This window comes from Scleropages formosus, chromosome 3 (genome assembly GCF_900964775.1).
Source record: "Scleropages formosus chromosome 3, fSclFor1.1, whole genome shotgun sequence".
NCBI lineage: Eukaryota > Metazoa > Chordata > Actinopteri > Osteoglossiformes > Osteoglossidae > Scleropages > Scleropages formosus.
The window spans coordinates 3,673,481-3,700,193 of NC_041808.1; the positions used below are offsets into that span (position 1 = coordinate 3,673,481).

At 47.4% G+C, this 26,713-nt stretch overlaps 2 protein-coding genes across 6 annotated transcripts in view; one reads left to right on the forward strand and one right to left on the reverse strand.

Annotated features, from left to right (window-relative positions):
* Positions 1-16,681, reverse strand: part of LOC108924703 (PDZ domain-containing protein 7-like) — a 19,287-nt gene extending 2,606 nt beyond the window's left edge. The window contains exons 1-15 of the mRNA XM_018736249.2: positions 16,598-16,681; positions 11,243-11,433; positions 11,014-11,151; positions 10,747-10,921; positions 10,444-10,617; positions 10,119-10,266; positions 8,694-8,791; positions 8,109-8,524; positions 7,230-7,411; positions 6,398-6,568; positions 5,200-5,291; positions 4,960-5,051; positions 4,464-4,535; positions 2,540-3,004; positions 758-858 (exon numbers count right to left, since the gene is read on the reverse strand). Coding sequence (XP_018591765.1) covers positions 758-858; positions 2,540-3,004; positions 4,464-4,535; positions 4,960-5,051; positions 5,200-5,291; positions 6,398-6,568; positions 7,230-7,411; positions 8,109-8,524; positions 8,694-8,791; positions 10,119-10,266; positions 10,444-10,617; positions 10,747-10,921; positions 11,014-11,151; positions 11,243-11,433; positions 16,598-16,653 — 2,571 coding nt within the window. The 5' untranslated portion in view covers positions 16,654-16,681. The remainder of the gene's footprint in view (positions 1-757; positions 859-2,539; positions 3,005-4,463; positions 4,536-4,959; positions 5,052-5,199; positions 5,292-6,397; positions 6,569-7,229; positions 7,412-8,108; positions 8,525-8,693; positions 8,792-10,118; positions 10,267-10,443; positions 10,618-10,746; positions 10,922-11,013; positions 11,152-11,242; positions 11,434-16,597) is intronic.
* On the forward strand, positions 12,966-21,923 carry sfxn3 (sideroflexin 3). Of its 5 annotated transcripts, none has more exons than XM_018736435.2 (11): positions 12,966-12,990; positions 17,570-17,756; positions 18,197-18,367; positions 18,716-18,814; positions 18,976-19,051; positions 19,146-19,231; positions 19,736-19,863; positions 20,028-20,077; positions 20,306-20,355; positions 20,550-20,597; positions 20,887-21,923. In XM_018736435.2, exons 2-11 carry the CDS (start codon positions 17,593-17,595, stop codon positions 20,981-20,983), a joined length of 969 nt encoding a protein of 322 aa, XP_018591951.1. In that variant the 5' UTR covers positions 12,966-12,990; positions 17,570-17,592; the 3' UTR covers positions 20,984-21,923. The 5 variants fall into 5 exon arrangements, with proteins under 5 accessions (XP_018591951.1, XP_018591948.1, XP_018591949.1 ...); XM_018736432.2 differs by lacking the exon at positions 12,966-12,990 and adding an exon at positions 14,386-14,547; XM_018736433.2 differs by lacking the exon at positions 12,966-12,990 and adding an exon at positions 14,929-15,184.
* The last annotated feature ends 4,790 nt before the right edge of the window (positions 21,924-26,713 follow it).

The window sequence follows — 26,713 nt, forward strand, 5'->3', positions numbered from 1 at the left end:
TGCTGACCATCCCAGCACTGCCCAAACATCGCAGTTTAACCTGTCTACAACCTTAGTCTGGGCTTGAAGAGACTAAATCCCATATTTTACACCCTTTAGGAACAAAAGTGCTGTAGCAGTAATAATGGTAAGGTAATGGTAATAAAGGTAAAGTTGATAACCATAGAAATGGTAGCATGAGGCTGTTGGGAGTGAAATGGGGGGGAAAGGGAAGCAGGACCCCCTCGAGCTCAGTTCCGGGACGGAGCGAGTCCAACGATCCTGTCTTTGTTAGGCTCCCTTTAAAATTAGTGTTCCCTGATGTCCCGCACGGCAGTACCGACCTCGAGTGCCGGAACTTTCCCTCCCGTTTCAGGCCTTTGTCTAGGCTCTATCAAAGGAGACACACGTGGAGGGGAGTCTGACGAGTCCCAGCTCGACTTGACCCTTCACCTCCGTGCACGTGTGTGGGTATTCGTGCTACGGGGCCGACCCTCAGAGCTCCCGAGAACAATGTGACTCTTCGCACCTGCTGCACAGCGCTCAGACGCGTTCAACTTTGATCGCCGGGACACGAATTCGCAGAGATGGGGTAGGGGGTGTGGGCGGAACCTAAAATCTCCCTTACGCTTATAATGCTGGGGTGGTGGTGAAAGGAGGAAGATGATAATCTTGCTGTTGGAGGGAGTTGGCTAAGACATGCATAAAAGACAACCTGTCATGAAACAATATTTGTGAGCATATTCATGTATGCGAGAGGTGGGCGGAGCTAAATTACCTTGAGCGTTTTACTGGCTGAGGCGGCTCCTCCGGGAAATATCTTCTCTATCTTCACCGCCGGCTGTAGTCTCGATTCAACCCCTCCTGAGATGCTGATGCCTGCGGAGACACGATGATCATCGCGGCCCCAGTAGGTTGACGGTTCAAATCTCAAGGAAGGAACTGGTGCTGTAAGCTTTGGGTTGCACATATGTGGAGAACATGCAAAATTCCCCACACTCTGAACTGGATTCGAACCCAAGCTCAAAATTCCCAGCTGCGCAAATGACCAAAATGTAAAACGAAACTACACAAGATGTTTGAACTAATTATATGCTGTATATTAAAAAGACCTGTTAATAATTTGTGCCCCATGTGCGAGTCCCCCAGCTGGGAGTCCACCACGTTTGAGCAGCCTGGATCCAAAAAACCCACCAGTGATGTCTCTTAAATGCTGTCAAACGGATGCTGGCAGCAGGGTGGTGAGGATGTGGGAAACAGGAAGTTATTTGATCAAGACAGGTTTTATTCCCCGGGGGGGACTGTGGAAATTTGTAGCAGCTGCTAACTAACACACCTCATCTGAAAAACAACTGGACCATCCAGTGCATCGTAATATTTTTTTTTTTTTTTATTATAACATATCATCCACACTCCAGTAGTGATTGTGTTCTTTGGTCAAGAAAGGGTGGAGATCCTTCTGTGTGATGACCTGAAAGCAGGTAAAAGGCATTATGGCCCAGGTTCCCGCTGCACGGTGAAGTTCTGAAAGCCGGGCAGCCGCTCAAGGTTTTCCCTTCCTTTTCACAAGGATAAAATTGCAGCCTGGACTTTCTCTGAGGCGGCCTGTCACGGCCTGATGTGGTTTTTTTCCGCCGGCGCACCTGGGCTGCGCCACAAAGCTGTGCGCGCGATACGGCTCTGTCACGCTTCTATAAAAAGACTGGCTTACACATCGACCCCCCCCCCCGCCTCTCAACACCCCCCATCCTAACACCCCAGCAGTAGGTTGGCTTTTTTGCCACCTACTGGTGAGATGTGGCCCTGCCCAGGGCTGTATAAAATCCACTCATGCTCTGCCACAATTTATTAGCTTTCCTCCAAGCAATTCATAGTGTTAAGTTACAGTGATTGAGTGGGTGGCGCAGCAAGTAGTGTGTCTGCATGGGTTTTCTCTGGGTGCTCTGGTTTCCTCCCACAGTCCAGAGACATGCTGTTCAGGTTCCCTCATAGTATGTGAGTGACAGAGAGAGAGAGAGTGTGTGTTCCACTGATGTATGGATGAGTGACCCAGTGCAAGTAGTGTATCTAGCAGTGTAAGTCACCGCGGTGAATAAGGTATGTGGGCTGGTAACGCTACACAGAGTTCATTGGAAGTCGCTTTGGAGAAGTGTCTGCTAAATAAATGTAAATGTGATTTACCCATTTGTACAACAGGGTCATTTTTACCATATGAACTGAAGTACCTTGATGAGGGGCACATCAGTTGGAGGTGGGATTTGAACCTGCTTCCTTTATTTACGTTTTTTCCCCCCCCCCATTTAGGTGCCACTCTTCTGCCAAGCAACTTACAGTATTAGGCCATTTACAGTTATTTACCCATTTTCACAGCTGGGTAATTTTACCAGAGCAATTCAGGCTAAGCACCTTGCTTGAGGGTACTACAGAGAGAGGTGGGATTTGAACCTGTGACCTTTGGGTCCAAAAGCAGCAGCTCTAACCACTACACTACTCGGTTGCCCCCTTTAAATGCAAGTTCGCAGCTCTAACCCCTGTGCTCCCACCGAAACTCTGAACTCACCCAGCGACTGCCTGGTCTTGGAAATGGTAACCGTGGACAGCATGTACTCCTGGCGTGGGGTTACCGCCTCCCTCCTAATTTTTGGGGTCTCTGGGGGCAGCTGAGAATCAAACACCTGACGTGCAGGTCTCTCCACGTTGTCCCTTCCGTTCACCGAGTGGCCGTTTCGGAGCAGGGGGCGCCCCCTCTCCTGAGGGACACCTCCCAGGTTGGCAGCGGGGTGGGGCCACGTCTCATCACGGGGGGCACGTGGGCTGCCACCTCCCGTCGGAGCAGGGTGGAGATCGCGCACAGGGCACACAAGGCTCACAGGGTGAGAATGGGAGGGGTTTGTCGTGTAGATGTCCACAGGAACGTCCAGGCGGTGAGCGAAGGACTGAGACACCTGCAAACTGGACTGCTGAAGCTCCTTGGCCGCAAGCACCGGGTCCTCTGCTGGCTGCAGCCTGAAGGTCCCCCTGCAGTCTGGGTGGAGATTAACAACAATGTGGGTGTCCCTGTGGGGGGGCTCTTCGGTCCCCCAGTGTGTCACAGGCTACTTAAACTATGGTTCAACTGCGGTGCACGGCCCTTCCTTGCCAAACCAGCAGACGCGTTTTTTTTTTTAATATAGTTCTTTTGAAATTGTCAAGCCACTAAATCCCTTCAAATAGACATAAAGCGATTTAAGAATTTGCTGATTATGTTTTTGAACATTATATAGAAATATTTCCATAAGTATAATAAAATGATAACAGTACTGCGCTGTCTGGCCGTTCCTACATCCGGTCACCTGATGTGTGGTTGTGCACGGTTGAACTACGTTTCATTTGGGCTGGTTGTCAGCCGATTTTCAGAGCGCGGCTCGTGAGAAAATGGCGAGTATGGAGCTGGAGGCGAGTCGGGCGCCGGTGTCACACCCTCAATCGGCACACGAAACGCATGCATCAAACGCCAGCTAGTAAGTAAGCGAAGGACGAGTCGGGATCTCGGCTCAGCGATCATCCCCTGGATACAGCTGTGTGTTAACAGCACAGCGGGGCTGGGGGGAGGGGTTCGACAGGGGGCAGGATATGGAGTGTGTGCGAGTCCTCGGGTTAGGCCCTTGTTTCAGGATATTAAAAGTTCTGGATGGAGGGGGAGGGGAAAGTCTGTCTAAGCCCTCTGGATATTTAATTTCCTCCCTGGCCTCCAGCACAGAGAGACAACAGGAGGGAGAGAGAGCGGTCCTCCGAGACAAGTGTATGCGTCACCGCCTTGCCGCATCACGCGGAGACGTCGGGCCACTTCCACACGTCAAGAACACCACCCCGCTCCGGGTGCGAACGCTCGGCGCACTCCCCCTCCCAGCTGCCGCTTCCGCGTGGCTCCCCCTCAAAGTATCCCACTTCTGACACCAGCAAGGAGCTCGCCGCAAAGAAGTCCTATAGAGAAGAAGTTCCAAGCTCCGCAAAAGTGCTCAAAATCATCCAGATTCTCCGGTTCGCGAAACTAAATGCGAGCGGCGAGAGACGTCGAAGTTAATGAATTATTAAATTGTACAAAAGATCAGTCGATACGCTTCCGCATTTAGCTTCTTGAAACCCGAGATGCGCAGTTTTCCTTCAAACCGGGATAAAGTTCTGCGCAGAGTTCCATGAGAATTTCAACTGCCGATATAACCAAACACCCAGCACGCACAGGGTGAGGCTTCTCTTGGGAACCTGGGAGCAGATTAAGGAGGCGAGTTTTCCCCAGTGGTTTCACCGGGAGACTGTGCAGAACAATATGCACTTTACAGTCCCACCGGAAATCCGAAAAATAAAAATCCTTCTCGCACGCACGCCTATTCTATAAAAAAAAATATTTACAAACTTTTTTTGGGGTTTTTTTTGGTGCTTCTCAGCCTTCGGAAAGTGAGCACACTTAACGGCGTGATACACGGCTGGCTACGGGTGGCACTGACCTGGGACAGGGGTGATGAGGTGCTTCCGGGGGGTCGTTCCTCTCCTGGGGGAGTGCAACGCTAGGGAGCTCACTGGGAACCAGAGGGTGGGGGTCAGTGCACCATTAAACCAGGGGTGTCACATGTGTAAAAGCACACTAAGCAATATGCTGGATAGCTTAAGTGTCTAAAAATGAGAAATTACTACATTTTATTTAGCTACAGTAGTCTGTGTGTGTCCAACTAAAACTGTATTATACAATATGTAGTAAGTATACTTTTAATTATAATTTTGCAAACGTTTTTGCTGGCCACACTATGGGAAACGGAACAACCCCGCTCTCGCGGATTGATGCTCTGGGTACAAAAGTGTGTGCGAGCTGCAAGAGTGTGAAAATGTTCACCTTCCGTGGCGATTCTGCAAATATGAAAAAGCGACTGCTGAATTCCACGCGGAATTTTCACAGAACCCCGATACAGATTTTTTCTTTTTTTAAAAAAAGAAAAAATCGCTCACGGGAGCGGCTCTTCAGGATGTCGTAGGCCTCCTCCTCCACGGGGACCACCAGGCGGTCAAAGTGCTCGAGGTCCTTCGGGGGGACGAGCATCCTTGGTGGGGAAAACAGGCTGAGATGAGAAAGACTACCAGTAGAAGAAACTGCGGTTAACGCTCCACTTGCCAAGCTAAATCCAACCGGTCGAGTCCCCCTCGTGCCACAGCACGTGCACGACGTCACGCTCGTCCCGCTCAGCTCACCTGACCTCCCTCAGGAGGAGCAGCTTCTCGGGCCGGTCCAGGAGCACCAGCAGGGGGCGCACCAGGTCTTCCACTTTGCCTTGGGCTGTGAACTGCGGGGGCAGAGAGGGCAATATTAAGATTTGTTAAGCCGATGCTTTCTTTCCCAAATCGACTTACAACGTTAAGGTATTTACAATTATTCACCCGTTTATACGGCCGAGTAAATTTACAGAAGCAGTTTTCCCAGGTAAGTACCTTGCTCGAGGGTGCTAGAATTGGAGGTAAGATTCGAACCTGCAACCTTTGGGTCCAAAGACAGCAGTTGTAACTGCTACACTACAAGCTGTCCCATGTATGGGAGAGAATATGACTATTAATATGACAGAAAAGCTGCAGCGAGACATTTGCCTTACTGTTCTGGTGTCCAACGCACTCAGACAGGTGAAGGGCTGGCGTCTCCACCAAGCTCCTCCACCGGGTAATTTAATCACACTTCCCTCCAGTCCCACCCGATCGGTCTGGAACTTTCCGCCCACACAATGAGCGCCGAGGCCAATCCCTCAGTTGTGTGAGCAGCCTGACCAAGTCCACTCACACTCTTCCCTTACACCTAATCCTGTCTGCAGGCTTATACAATATTCACCGTCTTAATCCGCAGAGTGGGACGCGGAGACAGCATGGAACAGGATGGGCTGCAAGATGCCGCCCCACACACACACACACACACACACACACACACACACTAAAATGGTTAGTTTTGCTCTTGCCTTTGAATATGAAACCACCTAGGTCTTTTTTGCAAAAGGACCCCCTACTACCCCCAGGGTGTTGGGGGGGGGGGGGGCTACTCTATCTCCTGCTGCAATGCCCTTGTTCAAGGTGCTTACTTTGAACTGAAACAGTAAAAATTACCCAGCTGTATAAACAGGCAGATCACCAAGTTGCTTTGAAGAAAAGCATCAGGTAAATGACAAAAAAAACTAATGGCTCTTCTTATTTTTACTGGTACTTCACAGCTGCCTGTACGACAGTGTTCCACACCTCTGAGCGTGAAATGTCTAAATAAAGGAGCACGAGCTGAGTGTGTGTTAAAATATAGTACACCGTTTACTTCAAAGTGTGACCCCTTAGTAATAAAAGGGGTGAACACGGGGCAATTTAATCCGGCTTCTATGAGCGTGTGTGTGTGTATATGAGGGACAGCCTGTGGACTCACCCTCCGGCAGAGTCTGAGAACAGCGGCCACCTCATCCTCTCCCAGAAGCCTCCAGGCCATGGCCTCCACCATTTTCAGGGCCTCTGTGACAGGAAGTGGGCTATGGCTCCGGACTCGCTCTCTACCTGGGGGGGGGGGGTAAAAACACCGTTTTACACTCGGTATACAGGTCTAATGAGTCTCCTGAGGTAGTCTTCACCCCACCCTCCAGAAGAGGAAACTGACCAAACACTGACCATGAGGTCACCGATTCACCTGAGGTCAATGATCCACTCTACTAGAATTATTACTATTTATTTATAAATTGACATTTCTTTTTCACAATATCAAATTTGTATAGTAATCTTCTTCCAGTTATCCCCCCCCCATTTATACACCAGGGTAATTTTTTTACCATATCAAACATGGGCAGTGCCTTGATCAGTGGTATTTTAGCAGGAGGTAGGATTCAAACCAACTGCAAGGTGATGTTTAACCACTACGCCACCTGCTACCCAGCAAACACAGACAGCAGTGTAACCTCTGTGGGGGTGGGGCTGGGTTTGGGGAGTTTCAGAGAACACGTAGGTCACCTCTGGGGTCAAACCACAGCACAAGAACACAACCGATGGCCACACTGATAGGACCAAATGGAGGGCAGAGCAATACAGCAACATCACCTAACAGCCAAGACAGAGAGACACCCAGAAGGTATTTACCCTTCTTCCAGTGCATGCGTTCCGTGTTTTTACCTAGACCTACAGACAAAACAGGGTGAACCAAATTCAACATTTTCACCGATTTTATCCTCGAGCAAAAACATGACATCATAATGGTGGTAACGGTGTGATCAAAACTTCCCTTGGCCTTTCTCAGAGTGGGGTGCAGAAGGAGACCTGGAGCGCCACCTGGTGGCCTCTTTCTTGCGTGTGCCCTGGAGGAGCAGGTTCACGAAAGTCCTGGAGCGTCGGATGGCGGAGGCCCCACCAGGAGGCCTTCTCTCCACCTGCCCTCTCATCCTCTCCTGCCCATCCTCTATGGGGGAGGAAAGAGCAGATGAAGGCTCTTATCACGGCCACCATGTAGATGGATGGCACACAGTTGGAGAAACGGACCCGCCATCGAAAAGCCAACATGGTATAACAGTCGATACGAAAGGCACACTGTTTAAAACCTTTTGTGCATATATACACTGCAGATATGCATGTTACAATTTCTACAGATACACTTCAGGAAAATAAAGCACGAAGATGACTAACTGCACCTGGTGGGTGTGGGAAAATGACCCCTAATAACATTTAATAAGTTTCTATAAATTTCTCTTTTTTTTTTTTTTTTTTTTTTTTAAAACTTCGTGGTCACGGTTCATTATTTTGTCTTTAGATAAATACATGTTTACTTTGTTACTCTGTTGTTCTGCATGATGTTCTAGAAGCTGGGAGTCCTGAGGGGCAAATTCCTGGAAGTTACCAATTCCTGAAACCTACCCTAACCCTAATCCCAACTCCAATCCCAAACCCAAGGCTGTGAAAGGGTTCGAGGCAGACAAAGCCAACAACCCCCCCGCCCCAACACCAAAATGATATAACGGACTAGTGTGACAATTTGTCAATCCAGAGCAGATGGGTGACATCTCAGAAGACGATCTACGCAATAAATCTCTTGAACCCAGGTCTAGACGTTGATCATTCGGTTTCCAGGGTGCTGGGATTCAGCAGTGTAGGCTCCCTACCTAAGGAGGCGATGTGGCTCTGAGACCTCCGCAGGGGCTTCCTCGGTCTACTGAGAGCCACAAGGAGGGCAGTTTTCGGGGAGGACCCCGTCCTGCCTGCCAAGTTGCCCGGCGATGAAGTTCTTCTGCTGGACGGACTTCTGCCTTCCTCTACACCATCATCACGGATGGCCGTGTCTCCCAGCAGGACCGTGTCTCTCACGTACCGGCTGGTTTCCCCGGCGACGACCCTCCCTGACCTCGGTGAAGGACGCGACTCCGTCGGGTCTGTCTGGACACCGGTGTCCATCCTTCTCGGTGTGGTGGGGGAGGTCGGTGTGGGGGAGGGGCAGTCGGAGGAGCCGCGGAGGGTCGCCGAGGACATAGTCGATACGAAGGAGCTCGAATCAGACACTGGAGAGGAAGCTGGCGCCGGCCTGCTGGACGCTTGGAGAGGGAACACGAATATGTAAGTTCCTTTAGATGAAAGCATCAGCTACAAATCAAACGTGAAACGGTTTATCGGAACGTCAACCGGGAGAGAACGTAAAGAGGACAGAAGAGACCAACGAGGAGAGATGTTTTTAACTTTACAGTAACTCTAACCTTTGAGGCCCAGCACAGACAGGTCTGGGACACGTACTCTTACTGAGCCAGCCGTACTCGGTCACCAGCTCTTTGTAGGCGGGGTAGCGGCCGGCCTCCTGCGGAGAGGACGCAGCACAGGTAGAACGAGAAGATGTTCTTCAGGGGTAGAGCAGAATCTGGTAATGAGTATCACAGCGTAGGGAATATGAGTGTAGAACAACCATCCATGGATTCACAGTTAATAACCTCTTGGCCGGTGGAGGGCCTCGGTGGTCCAGAGTCTATCCCGGAAGCACAGGGAGTGACCAGGATACACCCTGGACAGGATGCTAGTCCATTGCAGGGCAATCACACTAATTTAGGGTCGTCTATTGAGCTGAAACATCTTTCGAGTATAGGAGGGAACCAGAGCACCTGGAGAAAGCCTATGCAAAACAGAACAACAACTTCCATAGGGACTGAGACAAATTCTGACCCAAGTCTGACCCCACAGCCCAGGAACTATGAGGCACCATGAGAGAACCTTTTTTTGGATTACTGAACATTCTAGATATACTGGAGTTTTACCTTGAACGTATAGACCTCCTGGCTGCACCTTTGCGCATAAGGAGGGCAGGAGGTCACCGTGGCGCCACGGCGGACGTGACCGGATGAGCAAGGCTGACCGTGACCTCCACAGGCCGGATTACAGGCATAGCGAGTGTGGAGTCAGAGGTTCTGATCCGCTACGCTCTGCGTTCTACAGATCGGTGTCCCGAACAATAGCACATTGGACGCATCGCTGCCTTGGCTCACGGCAGCACCGCCCATCAACTTCATCGCCATGTTTACCATGCTGCCTGTTCAAAAGTCAGCGGGGATTCATGAAGAGTTGCGCTTCCTCCTAGCAGATCCATCAACCAGCACTTATCGTACGTGTGGGAGGTCGCGGCAACCGTGTGTGTGTTTTGGAAGAGTGTGGATCTGGTCAGTAAGATAAGTCCGGCTCAATACTCTTCCCAGTCGCCTGGTAAATTATGCATGCGGTCGGAACACAAGCTCAGGGGTGTAAAGTGAGCAGCTCCGCATGCCGGGGCATCGGGGTGAACACCAGCCGCCTGCCTCGGTTGCCACGTCCACGCACATCCCACGAGTTTCTTGTGGAACTAGTCACCTGGAGCGCACGTCACCTCATGTTTCAGGTCCCGACTTATTAAACTTTATTCCTGAAAAGCTTCAGGACTCCACCCACAAGGACCAGAGATGAGAAGCTCCGCTTCCAAGAAAATGAGAACACTGTCCAGTCACAGCAGCGCTGGTTTGAAAGGAACTGGGTTTCTCACCAGTAGGTTTCAGATTCAAATGCTAGTTCTGGTCCCCAGGATCAGGGCTGTAAGACTGTGCTGTGTGTGGACGAGCGGCGGCAGAGTGGCGGAGCCCGTTGTCACCTGTAAGGGGTCTCACCTTGATGGTCAGCATGATGTGGGCATGGCTTCTGAGGAGGTCTACAGCATGGGCGTGGCTAATGTCCTCAAAGCTCACCCCATTGGCTGCCAGGATCTGGTCGCCTATCTTGATGCCGTTCTGCTCGGCCAGACCCCCTGGATCCAGCCTTGAGCGTAGAGGTTATTTGGTTGGGGAGGGGCAAAAAAAAAAAAAAAAGAACACAGAACACACACACTTATCGCAGAAGAACCTGCATCCCGGCTCTTCCATTGGATCATCATGCGCCAAACTGACAGGTAAGACAAATGTTCTCGAAGCGCTCAAGGAGGTTAGAGGTGCGCACTTGGACACGTAGATCCCCAGGCCGAACTCGCGGCCGCCGCGGATGTTGAACCCGAGGCAGCGGCCAGCGGGGCTGTACAGATGAACGATGCGCCTGAGGGCACCGTCTGAGCTGGATGCAGAGGAGGGACGCCGGCTCTCCTCCACCACCATGCGCCGGTGGGTCAGGTCCACCCTGTGGACACACACACACACACACACACACACACACACACACACACACACACACAGGAAACTGGTTAAAGAGCCCCCCTCCCAGACCATGTGCTGCAGTGTAAGTGCCAGCAAGGGGCGCAACGCATACCAGGTGGTTTTCTCCGTGGACTGGTAGATTCCAGGCACCTTCCCCACACGGCGCACCACCATACGCAGGCGACTTCTGCCCGTCAGGACCTTGACGGCACCGCTCATGGTGACGCCATCCAGCGGGACCCCATTCACCTCCACCAGCTGGTCGCCCACTCGCAGGTCCACCCGCTCTGGAGACAACGGGGGAGATAGCAGGAGAGTAAGAGGGACCGCCCCAGTCTCTTGGGGTGGTAACTGGTCTCTGCTGCCCCCCGTGCTGCACCTGCCGGGCTGAGGTCCTCCACCCTGCTGACGAAGATGCCGAGGCCGTGTTCGGACCCCCCGCGCACACTGAAGCCCAGGCGGCCATCGGCACCCTTGTCCACGGTGATCGTGTGGAGGTCGGCACTCTCGTCCACACCTGTGAAAGCAGGAAGATTGGAGGGGGTGCTGGTGGGAAACGGAACCTGGTTGTCACGTTACGCTGCGCCACGACACAGGAAGAATCCTACCATCCGCCGGAGTGTTGATGATGATGACCCGACCCATGGCGGAAGACTGGACTCTCTGCCGAAACTCCTGCTGCTTTGGTCTGTAGCAGGAAGGGGGGTGTGATGTACTGACGAGCCGGATAGGGTGGGGGGTTGTACTCATCCCCCCTGCAAAGAAGGTGCACTTCCTGACCGTCTTCGCATATGGAGTCCTGGGGTTAGCAAAGGAGGTGGGACAAAGTCAAAAGTGGGCAGGGCTTGGGCAGACCTACAGCTCCGCCCCTTCCTACCCAAACACAAGTACAGATTCCACTGGTACGGTTTCGAAACATCCAGTTTGTCTCCTCTCTGGATCAGCCCTTCTGGAGCATCCCTGTGGAAACACACACACACACACACACACACACACACACACACACACACACACACACACACACACACACACAAAGAAAGTAGTAAAAGAACCACAGCCCCAGATCATGACCACAGTCCCTCCTCTGCTCCTAACCCTCCACTCTGCATGTGGTCAGGTTACGGTCCACTCACACACATGAACGCAGGAGGACAGAAGCAAGAGTTACAAACCGGTGAAAGATGCTTTAGTAACGTCTCAGATGAGTGAAAACACACAAGTAAAATATTGCCTCCACCAATTAGAAATGTTTGAGTTATGACATTTCGGTATAAATATATAAACAAATATTTTCCATCTTATTTTTGGCTGCCTGTTCTTCACTTAGCCACTTTGGAATCTTTGTTACACAGTCAACATCACATGTTTACACCCCCCTTGCAATGGAGGGCAGTACAGAGTGTTTGAGGATTGGGGGGGGGGGCACCTTATTTCAACTCACTTCCACAGTGTTCACAGCTGTCTGCCAGAAGTACTGTTTACCTATGTGCTGCTCATCAATGGCAAGATGAGGAAGTTACAGGTTTACAGACCGAACCTCTCAATCTGCACTCAGTAAGAATTTGTAGAGATAAATATGCATTTTAATGTTGCAAAATAACAAAATATTTTTCGTGGCACAGTGGCACAGCGAGCAGCACTGCTGTCTCAGAGCGCCTGGGTGGTGGGAGAGGACGTGGGTTCGATCCCCGCTCAGTATGTGTAGAGTTGGTGTGTTTGCCCCGTGTCTGTGTGGGTTTCCTCTGGGTGCTCTGGTTTCCTCCCACAGTCCAAAGACATGCTGTTCAGGTTCCCCCATAGTGTGTGTGTGTGTTCCACTGATGTATGGATGAGTGACCCAGTGTAAGTAGTGTATCTAGCAGTGTAAATCACCTTGCTGAATAAGGTGTGTGGGCTCATAACACTACATAGTATCCACTGGAAGTCACTTTAGACAAAAGTATCTGCTAAATAAATAAATGTACATTTAAATATCCTTTTAATAGTGTAACACAACAAGAGTGGAGATTTTTACAGAAGCTACTTATTTCTATCACTTGCCTCCTGTGCGAATCAACAGTGATTGAGAGTAAAACTCGCAGTATAAACCTGGACGAGATGTAAGAACAGGGTACATTTCGTATCGGATCGTTAACTGAAGAAAAATTAGGAAGGAGCGGAACGCTATTATTAGTCTCGCGCGTGCAGGGACCGCGCTGACGTCACCGCGCGTCACCTGGAGCCGCGGGGGGGCGGAGGTAGGTGGTGGGGGTCTGTGATGGTCAAAGTTGAAATGACGCGTATGTGTCACTTCAGCGCTTTGTTACCACCAATTAAGGTTCGGTAGAGTAACCAGGTCAGTGGATCTATATCTCAGGTAGAGTACAACTCGAACAGGTACAGTATTCCTCCACACCGCCTAAAACACCCTAGTAATGGTGGTAAATTCCACTGTCTTTCTTCTCACTATCGATCTACGCGGACAAAACACAGTAAACAATAACTCCTTACTGTAGATCCAGTGGGGAGCGATGAACTCGGACCCGCAGATGAACACCGCTCCTCCAGGGACATTTACATCACGATCATTACCTCCCTGTTCGCTCTTAATCCAGAGTTATTAGGGATTCATGGCTCCGCCCCCAGAAGCCGCTGATTGGCTCATTTAAATTGAAGTAAATTGGATTAGGAGACAGATCTGATACACAATCTGCACCGAAGAGGGGGGTAAATTGGGATTTTAATTTTAATAGGATCGCTGTCTGTTTTAAGGGGCCCGCGGTACCTGGCTGAGTGAGAAATTACTGATTTATTTGTTTATTGAAACTAAATCAATTACAAACATGTCTGTTTTACTCTTCCATGCGGTCACCATCCAAAACTCCAGTTCTTCAAGATGATGACTGATCCTTGATCATGATGATCGACAGACAGATGGTTCGTATGGTTTATGAAGGTTTTAGGAAAAAGATCCGTCTGCTGGCGAATGGGTAATTCAAAATGTCTATAATTCATATATACTGAGTGAATTCAATTTTTTTAGAGGGCTCTTGTGGCACAGTGACAGAACGCTGAACAAAGGCATAAGACAAACAAACAGGTAGTTGGCTAAATTATTAATTATACTAAATTAACTGAGTCTGTACAGCAAAAAAAAATTGTAATAAAAATGGGTCTGTAAAAAAAATGTTTGACGACACCAAGTGATGATATCATCATTATTATTATTATTATTATACACACATAGTATTTCCTATGAAATGTACGTCGCTTTGGAGAAAAACTAAATTCTCATTTTGTTAAAATGAATAAATATAAACACTAATTGCATGTCACTATACTGCCACCTTCCGGCTATACAGATGAACTGACGCGCTGAAAAGTTCCCCAAAGTTTATTTATTTGGAAACAAATTTTAACAAAATTGAAAAAACAGTTTCATCCGATCTTTACTTATGATTAATTGAATTAATTGTGTCACGAATTAAACAGGATTTAATTTTTTTCTTCTGCAGTGCAGCTTGGGGTCTGACCTCAAAATCGGTGTTTATGCAGCTGATGACGTGAACTGTGTGGAAAAACGGAATAATTTCCGTGTCTGAGTGCCAAGTTCAATTAAAACAAATTTATCTGAAATGTGTAGTTTGTGTGTCTTACATGATGCGAATGGACTCTATCGAATAAACAACCCCGAAACGCGCTTCTTTTCCACATACCATGGTCCTTTTTCTGTTCTCTTTTTTTTTTTTTCCCACTTTTTTTTTTTACTCTTTTTCTATGAGTCAGAACACCACTCCCTCCTCCGTTTTCCCTCGTTATCGAGCGCCGCAGGACGCTGTTTTCTGTTTCCCTTTGTCCCCCATTTCTGATTAGGAAAAAAAAACAAGTTGGGTCACGACCGAATTCCACCTGGAGACAACTCAGCTGTACGCTGGTACGTATCATTTGCATTTATCAAAGCCCTTATTACAGCTTTTTCTCCAGTCTTGTCGAGGTCGGACAATACATCCAAATACATAATTCGTATTTATAGCCGATCTGGGGATCAAACGATGTAAAAGGCTACAGGTTTTGAAGCAGCAATATTTTCCGCAGTGACAACTTTTTGTTTCGTTTTGTGGTGCAAAAGATGCGTCCTCGTGCTCATGAGTCATCGCGCCCATCCGCGCTCGCCACCGGCAGAGTCAACGTCAAAGGAGAGGGTCCGAAGCTCTTAAAGGGGCCGCAGCGCGCTCACTACAGCGCTGCTCTTCCGATGGTCGCGATCGCACTTGCGGGGGGAAGGGGGGGTCGTCGGTGAGCCGATAGTGATTCACACCGGACCGCCCGACCGGGGCACATAGACAGTCAGCGGGGCGGCAGGGCGCTGCCTGCCTGCCTGCGTGCGTGCGTGTCTGCGTGCGCGCGCATAACCACCGCCCCGCACGCTCCCGTGCTGGACCCACCGGGCCTCCTCAGTCTCCCTCTGCAGAACCGGTCTCGCTCGAACCCGAATCTCCTGTACGGGTGCGGTGCACGACGCTGAGACGTGGAACCTTTTCTCCGGTTCACACACACACTCGCTCACACAGGTGGGTTGCTGGACACCGAGAGGGACACACACCTGACATCCGTCCCGTGTGTCCTTGACACGCAACTGACAGAGCAGGCGCCGGTATGGGGATGCTGGACCCCCGAATGCAGGCTGTAGTTCGGATGACTATTTTTTACCATGTTTACCATATTTTGTCGCGCTCTGTAAAAGTGACAGCAGTGTTTGTGTGCGGCGCCGTTTGATTCCAGCGCGTGACAACCTTGTCTGTCCTTCCTGATCGATCGTGTCACCTGTCCGCCGGCGGGTTATTCGCTTCATCATAGCCGCACTTTGACTTATATTTTAATGTTTAGGGATGTTCTGTTTCCGGTTGGTTGCAATAAACCCACCGATATTATTTATTCCCCGTGAAAATGACAGACCAACTACTTGCAGTATCAATTTAGTGTCAGTGGTTATATTGTGTCGGTGTTTTTATTGTATCAGTACAGTGTCAGTGATTATTGTGTCTCTGGTTATATTGTATCAGTTCAGTGTCTGTTTATATTGTCAGTAGATATTGTATCAGTTTAATGTTTATATTGTATCAGTTTATCAGTGTTTCTGTAGTATCAGTTCATTGCCAGTGTTTCTATTGTGTCACTGTTTATACTGTATCAGTTTAGTGTCAATGTTTATATTGTGTCACTAGTTATTGTATAAGTTCAGTGTCAGAGGTCATGTAGTATCAGTTTAGAGTCAGTGCTTCAGTAATTATATTGCATCAGTTTAGTGTCGGTGTTTATATTGTATCCCTGGTTATATTGTATCAGTATAGTGTCAGTAGTTCTACTGTATCTGTTTTTGTCAGTTATTCAGTAATTATATCAGTTTAGTGTCAGTAGTTATGTTGTATCAGTTCAGTGCCAATGTTTATATTGTGTCAGTGGTTATATTGTATCAGTTTAGTGTTAGTAATTCAGTAATTATAGCAGTTTAATGTCAATGTTTATATTGTGTCAGTGGTTATTCTATTGTATCAATGTTATAGTTTGTTTATATGTTGGCAATACTGATACTTTTCTCATTCATCGTTTTTAAATGAATAATTCATGATATAAAAAATGAAACAAAACTGTAACGTAATGAAAACAGTGATTAAACGATGATATAAACGCTGTCAGTACTGTAACTTGTGTAAGTTACTCGTCGTGTCCAGTCAGTGCATTTGATTCGGACCTGAGCGAGAACGAACGCGGTCAGCGCACCGCCCTGCTCCACTGACTCGTGTCGTACCGGAGCGTATTGAGCAATAACTCCTGGCTTGTCGAGCTCCTCGTGACCACCCTCGAGTTACTCATTTAATTTTAACTAGACTTTTTCTTTTTCTCCCCCGCGATATCATAAGGAAACGCACCGACAGTTACTCGGAACGCTGGAAAAACTCGTCGGACACCGTTGTGTTTCTCACCTCGGTCTGCGCGCAATTCCTGCGCGGCTCACATTCCACGCCTTAAGCGATGTCATAGTTTGTGACCCGAGGCGGAAATGACATCATGAGGTCACAGTGATGGAGGTGACCCTTATTGTTCACTTGGTCATGCAGTGACCTCCTAGTTTGGCATAATTTAGCCAGCGTGAGAGGAAAATGGCAGAATATTTGTTAATTTAATGTATGTTTTTGCTTCTTTGGCTATTTTTTCTAAGTGCTCCTACTACTGTGAATGCTCCTGTTACTGAAGGAGGAATAAAACTTAGTGTTCTTGTGAACGGCAGGCGTGATGTTGTCAGACTAGTGTAGGCGAGGATCTTCATGCTGCCAAGTGTTCGACGTCACTGCTGTAGTCCATATGTATTGCTGCACGCTGCATGAGGTGTGGAACACAACATAGTGTAGCTGACTGTCCACACACGTCAAAAGCAGCTTAGAAACTCACAGCTGTTCGCTGTCGCCACGCGTGACATCACACTGTTAAGCTGAACCCTGAATTTAAACCATAGCTCAGAATATCTGTTTTCTGGATCAGCGGGTGGATGATTTGTGCTGTAATATTTTGGAAAGCCTCAATAAATGGTCCTGGGCCAAACTGATATGATGTCACCACTAATTGAATTGTTTGTTTTAGATTTAGTGAAAGCTTTGTCTCTGATTTAATAATCACTCTACAGAGATAATCACAGCAGGTGGTGTTGGGCTCATTTATGTAGCTGCCAGGAGATCGGGAGAGAATGGGTCTGAAAGAGATGGTTTTGAGAGCCTTCTTGAATCCTGGGAGGGATTCAGCAGCTCCGAGGGGGAGAGGGAGTAAGGTATTTTAAGTGTAGATTGGTGCAGGAACTTCCAACTCTGAAAGGAGTGAATATATTGGACTGGACTCTGTGTGTGGAATTGAGATACTTTGGATAAAGACCTTCTCTCATATGAACACGCTGTGTTTGACAGGTGAGGTTTAATAAGGAGACACAATGTCGAGGGAGCTGTCACTGAACATCAACATCAGCGAGCCGCAGTGGGACCAGAGCACCTTTGCGGGCCGGGCGAAGCACTTCTTCATGGTCACCGACCCACGGAATGTGCTTCTGTCCAGTAAGACTCTGGAGGAGGCACGTATCACAGTGGAGAACTACAGGTGAGGGGTCAGAGTTCAGAGCCGAGGTCAATCGGCGGGCAAAAGTGTAAATCCCTCCCTGTTCACTTCCTGATGGACAGCGGACTTGAGCGCAAGCCATTTGTACAGGATTTAGAGGAGCTCTGGGATTGACTTAAGCTGCTAAACGGAGCTTTTGAGTTTCATATTAAGAGATGTGAGCGCAATTCATTTAATGGAGACTATTTTTAGATGATACCAGGAACCTGGGTATCACCACTGTGCAGAACATTAAAAGTGTAGCCAGCTGATACACTTTAATGTAGCCACTACTAAACAGAAATAACTGAAACCACATTAAAATGATGAATGATTGTGATTGCATTTTCATTCATTGCTTACAGTATGTAACTTGTCACAGAGAAGACCGTTTGGTAACGCCCCCCGCCCGGTTCCCTAACCATTGTTCCGTGTGTGACCAGGAAGGGGGTGGTGAAACCTGGCTTGACAGAGGATGAGCTCTGGAGGGCAAAGTACATCTACGACTCCGCTTTCCACCCAGACACGGGGGAGAAGATGGTGCTGATTGGGCGGATGTCAGCACAGGTGCCCATGAACATGACCATCACCGGCTGCATGCTCACATTCTACAGGTACAATTGCCTCCTTCCTTTCCACTGTCCTTTCACACTCATGTGAGGGGAATTTAAGGTAAACGGTCTCAGTTTGAGGGTAACCTCAGTTCAGCATGAAGACATAGCTGTGATTGGCTGACTGTGGTTGGATAACAATTCTGATTATGCTGTGATTGGCTGACAGTTCTGATTATGCTGTGATTGGCTGACTGACTTTTAAGCATCATTTCTTTTCTTCTCTGATTATATATCACTCCATGGCTGTAATGAGCAGCGTTAATGAATATTATTTTTCGAATTGTGTCCATCTATGTAATGGTCTGTGTACCCTACTTCCCCACCCTAACCCAACACCCATATCCACAGAACAACACCCGCTGTCCTATTCTGGCAATGGGTGAACCAGTCCTTCAATGCTGTGGTGAACTACACCAACCGCAGTGGAGATGCACCCATCACCATGAAGTAGGTAGATGTTCTATCTCATCTCACTTTTTAAAAATTTTGCTGAATTTTTTTTTTTTTTTTGGTGTGGTTGCTGAGAATCTGCGGATGAATGTCTAAGTGAGTCTGTGGATGGTATGTGTTTTCCGGTTAATCACCTGCTCCTGTGCTGTGTTTTACAGTCAGCTGGGAGCTGCCTACGTCTGCGCCACCTCTGGAGCTGTCGTCACTGCTCTGGGACTCAAGTCCCTGACCAAGGTGCGAAACCACATTCTCACAACTCTCATACTATGTGCTTCTAGCAGTGTTACAGTAGCTTGTTTATAGTTAATGAGACTGTTGTCCTCCACAGCACCTGCCCCCCATCATGGGACGCTTCATTCCCTTTGCCGCCGTGGCTGCTGCCAACTGCATCAACATCCCATTCATGAGGCAGAGGTGGGAAGAATTGCCATGACTATTTGTGACTTCAGATTTTTTCCCCCAGTGGAGCAAAAGGTGGTTTATACAGAATTTGTTGGCTGTGTTGTGAAATATGGGATCGCCCTCTGCTGGACTGGAGGTCACAGCACAGGTAGTATTTTTATAGAGAGACCATTTGTAGGGACAGCAGGGGACAGGACACCATCCATTAGTCAGATGGATTTCACATGGATTCCTCAAGAAATCAGGTTACCACCTCTCTTTCTTTACCATGAAGCTCATAAGCACTGACCTTCAGGAACCAGTCCCTCAGATCCTAAAACACCACCTCTGTCCCTCATCAGAAAAGTACAGTATGTGTTCTCTGTTAACGGTCTTCAGTACAGTCCCTGGGTCCCCAGTATTACTCATTTAAAATATTTTCATGGGGGCAGCACCCAGCAGAGCTGCTCTGCTGTTTTTTTTTTTCTTTTGTTGTGCCAAGCTCTTCCATATCGACACATCCCTGTCTTCTCTCAGAGAGCTGAAGTATGGAATCCCTGTGATGGATGAAGAGGGCAATCGCCTGGGACAGTCCTCCAGCGCAGCGAAACAGGCTATCGTTCAGGTGGTGGTGTCCCGGATTGGCATGGCTGTGCCTGCTATGGGTGAGCAGTGTGCCCCCTGTTGAGCTGGAGGTTTCACTACACAGAAACTCAATTTTGCTAATATGAGAGAAAATCCTTATTGTTTGGGTGACTCTTCCCTGCATAACTTGATTTTTTTTTTCCCCCTTGATATGAACTTTCCTTCCTTTTCCCCTTTCTCGCAGCTATCCCTCCCGTCATCATGAACTCCCTGGAAAAGAAGGCCTTCATGAAGGTAAGTGGACATATGTGACTCTTTTCTGTACCCTCACTCAAACACAGTGCATCCAGATTCTGTTAAATGTCCATTGTTGTCTATTGAGTGTACCCTGGGCCTCACATTATTGAGATTTCTGTCAGTTTAGCCTGGGAAGGTTTTTGTGAAAAGTGGAACTGAGAGATGCTGAAAATTTAAGCATCAACCTTTTTTTTTCTGCTCAAATGGTGTCTTCTGTTATTCCAGCGTTACCCAATGCTCAACGCTCCTGTCCAGGTTGGACTGGTCGGGCTCTGGTGAGTTCTTCTGGCACCAGCAACCATCTGCACAATGTCCACTTGTGATAAAGTGCAGTTCACATGACGGATCATTCGCCAAATACTGTGCCAAATATGATCAGTCAAAGCAATCAGAGTCCAGGTTTACTGAAAATCAGTGGTTGTTTTTAGGCTTTATGAGCTGTGTGTAATCCTCCTTTCTCTTCTTTCAGTCTGGTATTTGCCACCCCCCTGTGCTGTGCACTCTTCCCCCAAAAAAGGTATGATCCTCCACCAACAGCATCTGTAACCCAACAACTCAGGCTGCCAGAAGGTGGCGCGATGGTTAAAGAACCAAACTTAAGTGAACTTGAGATTGTTAATGCTTATTCTCTGAATGATATTCATATCATACAACCCTTAATTACATATTTCTACGGTTAAAATCCATACTTATAAAATTGCAATCTGTGTTGAGTAACAGTGCCAAGTTCTGATGTAATTTAATAAACATTACAAAAGGTTTCGGGGTGTATTTGTAACCCAGGTCCCTTGTTACTCTGCCCCCAGTTCTATGAAGGTGAGCAGCCTGGAGCCTGATCTCCAGGAGAGCATCCGGAAGAGCAGCCCTCACATCGACACAGTCTACTTCAACAAGGGCCTGTAGGGGACGCCCTCCCTCCACAGGGACCGATCGATGCCCTGGCCAGAGCACAGGTCGAACAATTTAGCGGGCACAAAAATGGTGACCCATGCAGCTATGCATTTTTAATCAGTTTCAGCTTGTTGTTAAAATTATCATGTATTTTGAACCAGTGTATCAAAAGAAATGACTTATGACCGGAGTTTTTGCCCTTGAATATAGCACACATCAGGTGTAAGTAGAGCTCACAGCTATGGACCGCACAAGGCTGATGGAAATGGAAGTCCTTCCCATCAATTGCTCATTACCTTTTGGTATTTTCAAGACAATAATTGCTTATAATACTTTAATAATATAGTACAATACCATATAGTTATTTACACATTGTAATATATATAATACCACTGCTTATAATACACTAATTTTGTGCCGAAGGTCAGCAGGGTGTTGAAGGTGGTGTGCAACCAGCATTTTGACTCGGGGAAACTAGGTCGAACTGCTGCCTCTGCTGTCCGAGAGTGTGTTTAGTTGACCGCTGGGTGGACGCTAGGTGTATAAAACCATGCCCCATAAACACGCGTGGAAATGCAAGCTACCTCAGAAGTGGCCTTAAACCGTACATTCCATTCACACTGCTCTACTGCTGCATGTTGTGTGTGTGCGTGCGTATGATGCTGACTAGATACCAGAGTGTATTCCCCTCAAAACTGATCTCATTTATCATCTAAAGCATCTTGAAAGGTGCAGTCAGTTACTTTTTGTGCACTTTACACCAGTGGTGACCCTTTACTGTGTGTGTACCTAGTTTTTTTTATTGCTGCAAAACAAAAGAGCAACATGAGTTTGATTTCATAGAACTGAAAATATTTAATGATAAATTTGACTTTTCTGCTAACAGTAAAGGGGGGTGCAGTGGGTTGGACCTGGTCCTGCTCTCTGGTGGGTCTGGGGTTCGAGTTCCGCTTGGGGTGCCTTGCGATGGACTGGCATCCCATCCTGGGTGTGCTTCCTCCCCCTCCAGCCTTACGCCCTGTGTTGCCGGGTTAGGCTCCGGTTCCCCGTGACCCTGTATGGGACAAGCGGGTTTGAAACTGTGTGTGTGTGTGTGTGTGTGTGTGTGTGTGTGTGTGTGTGTGTGTGTGTGTGTGTTAACAGTAATAAAGAGACCCCCCCCCCACACACATGGATCTGAGGGGCACCGTGTTGGAAGTGTCAGTATTTAAGATACACATTGTATTTGCAGCAGTTCGACTGGTTTTGTTCCGAGTTTGGTTTGCAGACATCATCAACCCCTGGGACCCTGTTTCACGAAAGCAGCTCAGTTCAATGGAAAAAATAGGTAAAAAAAAATAGTGATAAATTTCAGTAAGTGAAAGAGTATCCAGCACTTGATACATTTCTCCGTTTTGAAGGTAACTCTGGCAACACAGTTCTCATGACATAGTTACTGTGTTATGTTGGCAGCATCTTCTCTCCTGCACAAAAGTTTATACACTTATGTATGTATTATATAATTATTTTAAAGACCGATAGCTGATGTGTATCTCTAGTATTGTAGCTGTCATTGAATTTCTGTTTTGTCTACAGTATCAAGGTGCATTTTTTTTAATGTCCACTAGATGGCATGATGATGATGATGGTGGAACGCTGCAGTTATGAGTTAATTGTGTTTTTCATGTGGTTTAGTTATAAGGTATTTCTCCTGTGAAAGGCCTGCAAATTTAAGGTAACCCTGCAGTCATGATGTTCTCTGTCCGGTTTTCCTTCAAAAGTCGGACGCATATTTTAACAGGAGGCCCTCCGTGGAATGCAATGCAGGTGTGCCGTCCAGTAGGGCGCAGGTTTAAATCCTGGCGTGCACAGCAACCAGACACGCTTTATTACACATCTGGATAATTTGACGATCTGTAAACTACGAGGCTGACTCGTGTCAAAGGACAGAAACGACTGCAGGGTCACTGATTTCGTACCGTGGGACACACCACGACAGAAAGTCGGCGAAAGAGAAGAACAAACAGGTGATATTCCACCTATCTGTAAATATACAGCATCTCCGTGGTCTACGAAGTAATGGTGTAATGCAGCGTATAGGTTAGGTGCTGAAGCCACAGCCTGCAACACACTGCTGTTAACAAGCATATTTTAGTTTAGGGGCGGGGTGTGTTTCTCTTCTCTTAATATAAATTATTTTTATTTTGCTTTGTTTTATTGTGGTATGAATTGGCATTTTCTGTGTGACAGATGGATTAAATGGTAGGAAACCAGAGCAGACGCGATGTTTGGCGGGAGCTCTTTGAGGGCTGGGTTCAATGAGGCTCCGGGTAGCCTTGGCTCAAGGTTCAAATAAAAATGTGTGGCACTTTGCTGAGTACTGTAGTGATGGCTTGTGATTTTGTTGTAAAAATACTCTGTTTTACCCAGATGTTTAATTTTGCTCAGAATTTTGGTGTTGATTTTCATTTCTGTGGCAAAAATCTTTGACTGTCAGACTCCGGGAAGGATATGATTGGCCATATGCTACAAGTACAGTATTCATTTCCACTGAGTGTTGTCACTGAGACTTGAATATTCTTATTATTATTGGCTTATCTGACTCCAAAGTGAGCAACAGTGTTTGTACACTACGCCACTTACGCTGATTTACTCATTTTTACTGCATCAGTTCAGGGTTAAGTACCTTGATCAAGGGACCTACAGCAGGAGGTGGGATTCAAACCCAGGGCTTTTTATTCATCTACTCTAAGCACTACACCACCTGAGAATCCACTTAAATCTAGATTAACCCAACAGATATAAATCATAGGTGGTGTTACCTACGTTCACTTTTGAAGGATCCCACTCTGCTCTAGATGGTCTGCAAAGGAACATTTTGGCTGTCATTGGGTCAGCGGAAATGAATGCTGGAATAAAACAATGAAAAATTAAGCTCGTAGCTTCATTTAATTTTAAATTTTCAGGTTAACGGGATTTTCGTTGTTTCTCCTCCCGTTCACGCAGTCGCATTTCCCCCGGCTGTCTCCACCACCTGACACGCCGTCCCGCTTCCCGTCACGGGATCTGTAGAAATGCCTGTGATGATATTTGCTTAATCCCGAGAAACACCGCCATAGTAAATCCTTTCGTCTCGTTCACATGAAAAGCGCAGGCCGCGTGGTTTCAGGAAGTCGTGCCAAAGCGAGAGAGGAAAAACCATGGGGAAAGGAGCTCAGCTCAGAAAAAAAGTTTGAAATATTTACCGCGGTCAAGGAGGGGAAGTGTTGCATTCAGTGAGGTTTACAGCGGAAGTGGAGCTTAGGGAAAAAAGTGTAATCCAAGCACTACGATAGCATGTATGCTTGATAAATATCAACATCAGTAACGGAAGTGCTGGGGACAAAACGGGGGCCCGGAATCCACCTGCTGCGATACTATTGAATATGACCGTGTGGCGGGGTTGTCACTGCACCTCGGTTGTAAGTGGTTCATCATCCAACACCCCCCCATGTCCAGACAATGAAGAAAGAGGTGTCTGGGATCTGGAAACATTTCTTTCATCAACTGAATTCTTCCAAGTGAAAATTAAACATTGTTATTCATAGAATTAATATAATTATAATATATTATTATTAAATTCTATTATAATTAATATTGTTTAAATATTAAAAATACAAAAGTGATCACTGTGTTTTATGCACCTACTCGAACAATGAACATCGATGCATAAAGTGGGAAGAAACAAACAAGGTTTACTTAAGAATCGCGTCTGCATCTGTCTCTTTCTCAAATCGTATTTCTCTGAGATCTACGTCGCTTTGGAGAAAAGCCTCTGCTACATGAATACATGTAAATGTAAATGTGAAAAAAAAACAGGCCAGGTGAGTAGGTAAGGTGTATGGTAACACCCTGGTAACAGGCCAGGGAACTGCCCATCTTGAGTGGTGAATGTTACCGGGTAAGTTTTCCTTTAATTATTTATTATGTTTGGTTTTAAGCCAGAGGGCACAGTGGTGTGGTGGGTTGGACCAGGTCCTGCTCTCTGGTAGGTCTGGGGTTCAAGTCCCACGTGGGGTGCCTTGCAATGGACTGGTGTCCTGTCCTGGGTGTGTCCCCTCCCCCTCCAGCCTCGCACCCTGTGTTGCTGGGTTAGGCTCCGGTTCCCCACGACACCGTATGGGACAAGTGGTTCAGATGGTGTGTGTGTGGTTTTAAGCCTTGGGGTATGTGTTTCAAAGGTTCTGCCATGTGGTCTTTATATTAGTTGGTCTTATCGATTTTACTGTTTATTTTAAATTTTATTGTTTGCATGGCAGTTTTTAGGATTAATTTATTTACTGAATAAAGATTTTAATTATCGGAAATGATGAATGGAGAAATTTATTCCTGTCGAGTAAGAAGGCAGCGTGTGGAGCCAGACACCCTTGGGTGGGATGGTGATCCATTCTGATCCGAGGAAAGGAAAAAAAAAGAAATGTTCTTGCCAGTGAGTGAGAATTGTGTGCTAAGAATAATGGATGGGGGGGAAGCTCATCTCATCTTCCTGGGCGCCGAGGACCTCAGCAGCTGCGCTGATCACTGATGAAGCTCCGTTTAATTCACTCCAGTGATTCCCATGTCTGTGGGAGGCCTTGGCCTGCAGCTGATGGAACATATTTCATGCTACAAATAATCAGTCTGTAAAAAAGTTATCTGTACATCTCTGCAGCACTTCCCACACCCTAGAAGTATCAGAAAAATGAAAACTATGCAGATACACAAATGCGAGAAAAGAAAAGATCATCCCGAGCCTTAGCCACTTCTGTTTTGTCCACTCTAGAGGACATGTGTTTTTTAAGTGAATCTCCCAAACTGCACACACTACAGGGCCGAGTCCTAATGCACCATACATAGGACATTCTGTGCTTATAAATGACATCATGTGTTTGGGGGGGGGGACTTGGGCGACTTTGCAAAAACCCTAGAAATAAGTGCAAAAAGCATTTTTTGCAAGGTCTCAAAGCACAAATATTAACATAGTATTTAAATGTAAATCATTTATGAATAACCACCAAACAAGTCACTCTTTCCTCTTAATCACTTTTATTTTCACTCCTCGGGGGGTTTGCTGGACAGGTAAGCACTCTGCACTTGCTGGCCCTGAACGAACAGCATGTGAGCGGCTGGGGGCTGCGAACACACACGCATCGAGCCTGCTCTGTCCCAGCGGGGGTTAAAATGCAGGCCGTCATAAAAGTGCCCGCAGCCCACCGCGTCACCCACACCGATGCCTGTCAGGACCGAGGTTCGAGTACCACAGCTAGGGACACAGCTGGGGGGGTCTTTGTCATTCAGATTAAACCCACAAAACACCAGTGTGAAAATACACCATTAAAGATACCCTCCCCGCCACCCCAACCGACCAAAACCGCTATGACTGTAATACAAGACCGCTGACTCTTGATTTCACAATGTTTCAGACACTCAAACACACCACATGCCGTCACCTCCGGATACAGCGATTTTGGCGGGAAGCTCCGAAGAAGACATTTTGCATCATTATACCGTCAGAGTAAAACACAGTCATTTTAAGCCAGTTCCGGTAATGCTGTTTGGAACTGACCATTGACCTCTGGCTACTCCAAAAGTACGCGGTGTACTCGGACAGACAGAAGTAACGGGAAAAAAGAAACACACACACACACATTTCAACACATTTCAAAAGTAGGGCAAAGTTACTGACTGGGCATAAACCCAAAACTCCAAGGCAGCAGTGAGGAATGATGAACTAGACGTGATCCA

What these genes read in the sequence shown, in the direction of transcription:
- sfxn3 (XM_018736435.2), top strand. Translation starts at nt 17,593, where the DNA reads ATGTCGAGGGAGCTGTCACTGAACATCAACATCAGCGAGCCGCAGTGG. An exon ending in GATGCACCCATCACCATGAA is followed by an intron (nt 18,815 to 18,975) that starts GTAGGTAGATGT and finishes TGTGTTTTACAG; the next exon opens with TCAGCTGGGAGCTGCCTACG. An exon ending in GTTGGACTGGTCGGGCTCTG is followed by an intron (nt 20,356 to 20,549) that starts GTGAGTTCTTCT and finishes CTCTTCTTTCAG; the next exon opens with TCTGGTATTTGCCACCCCCC.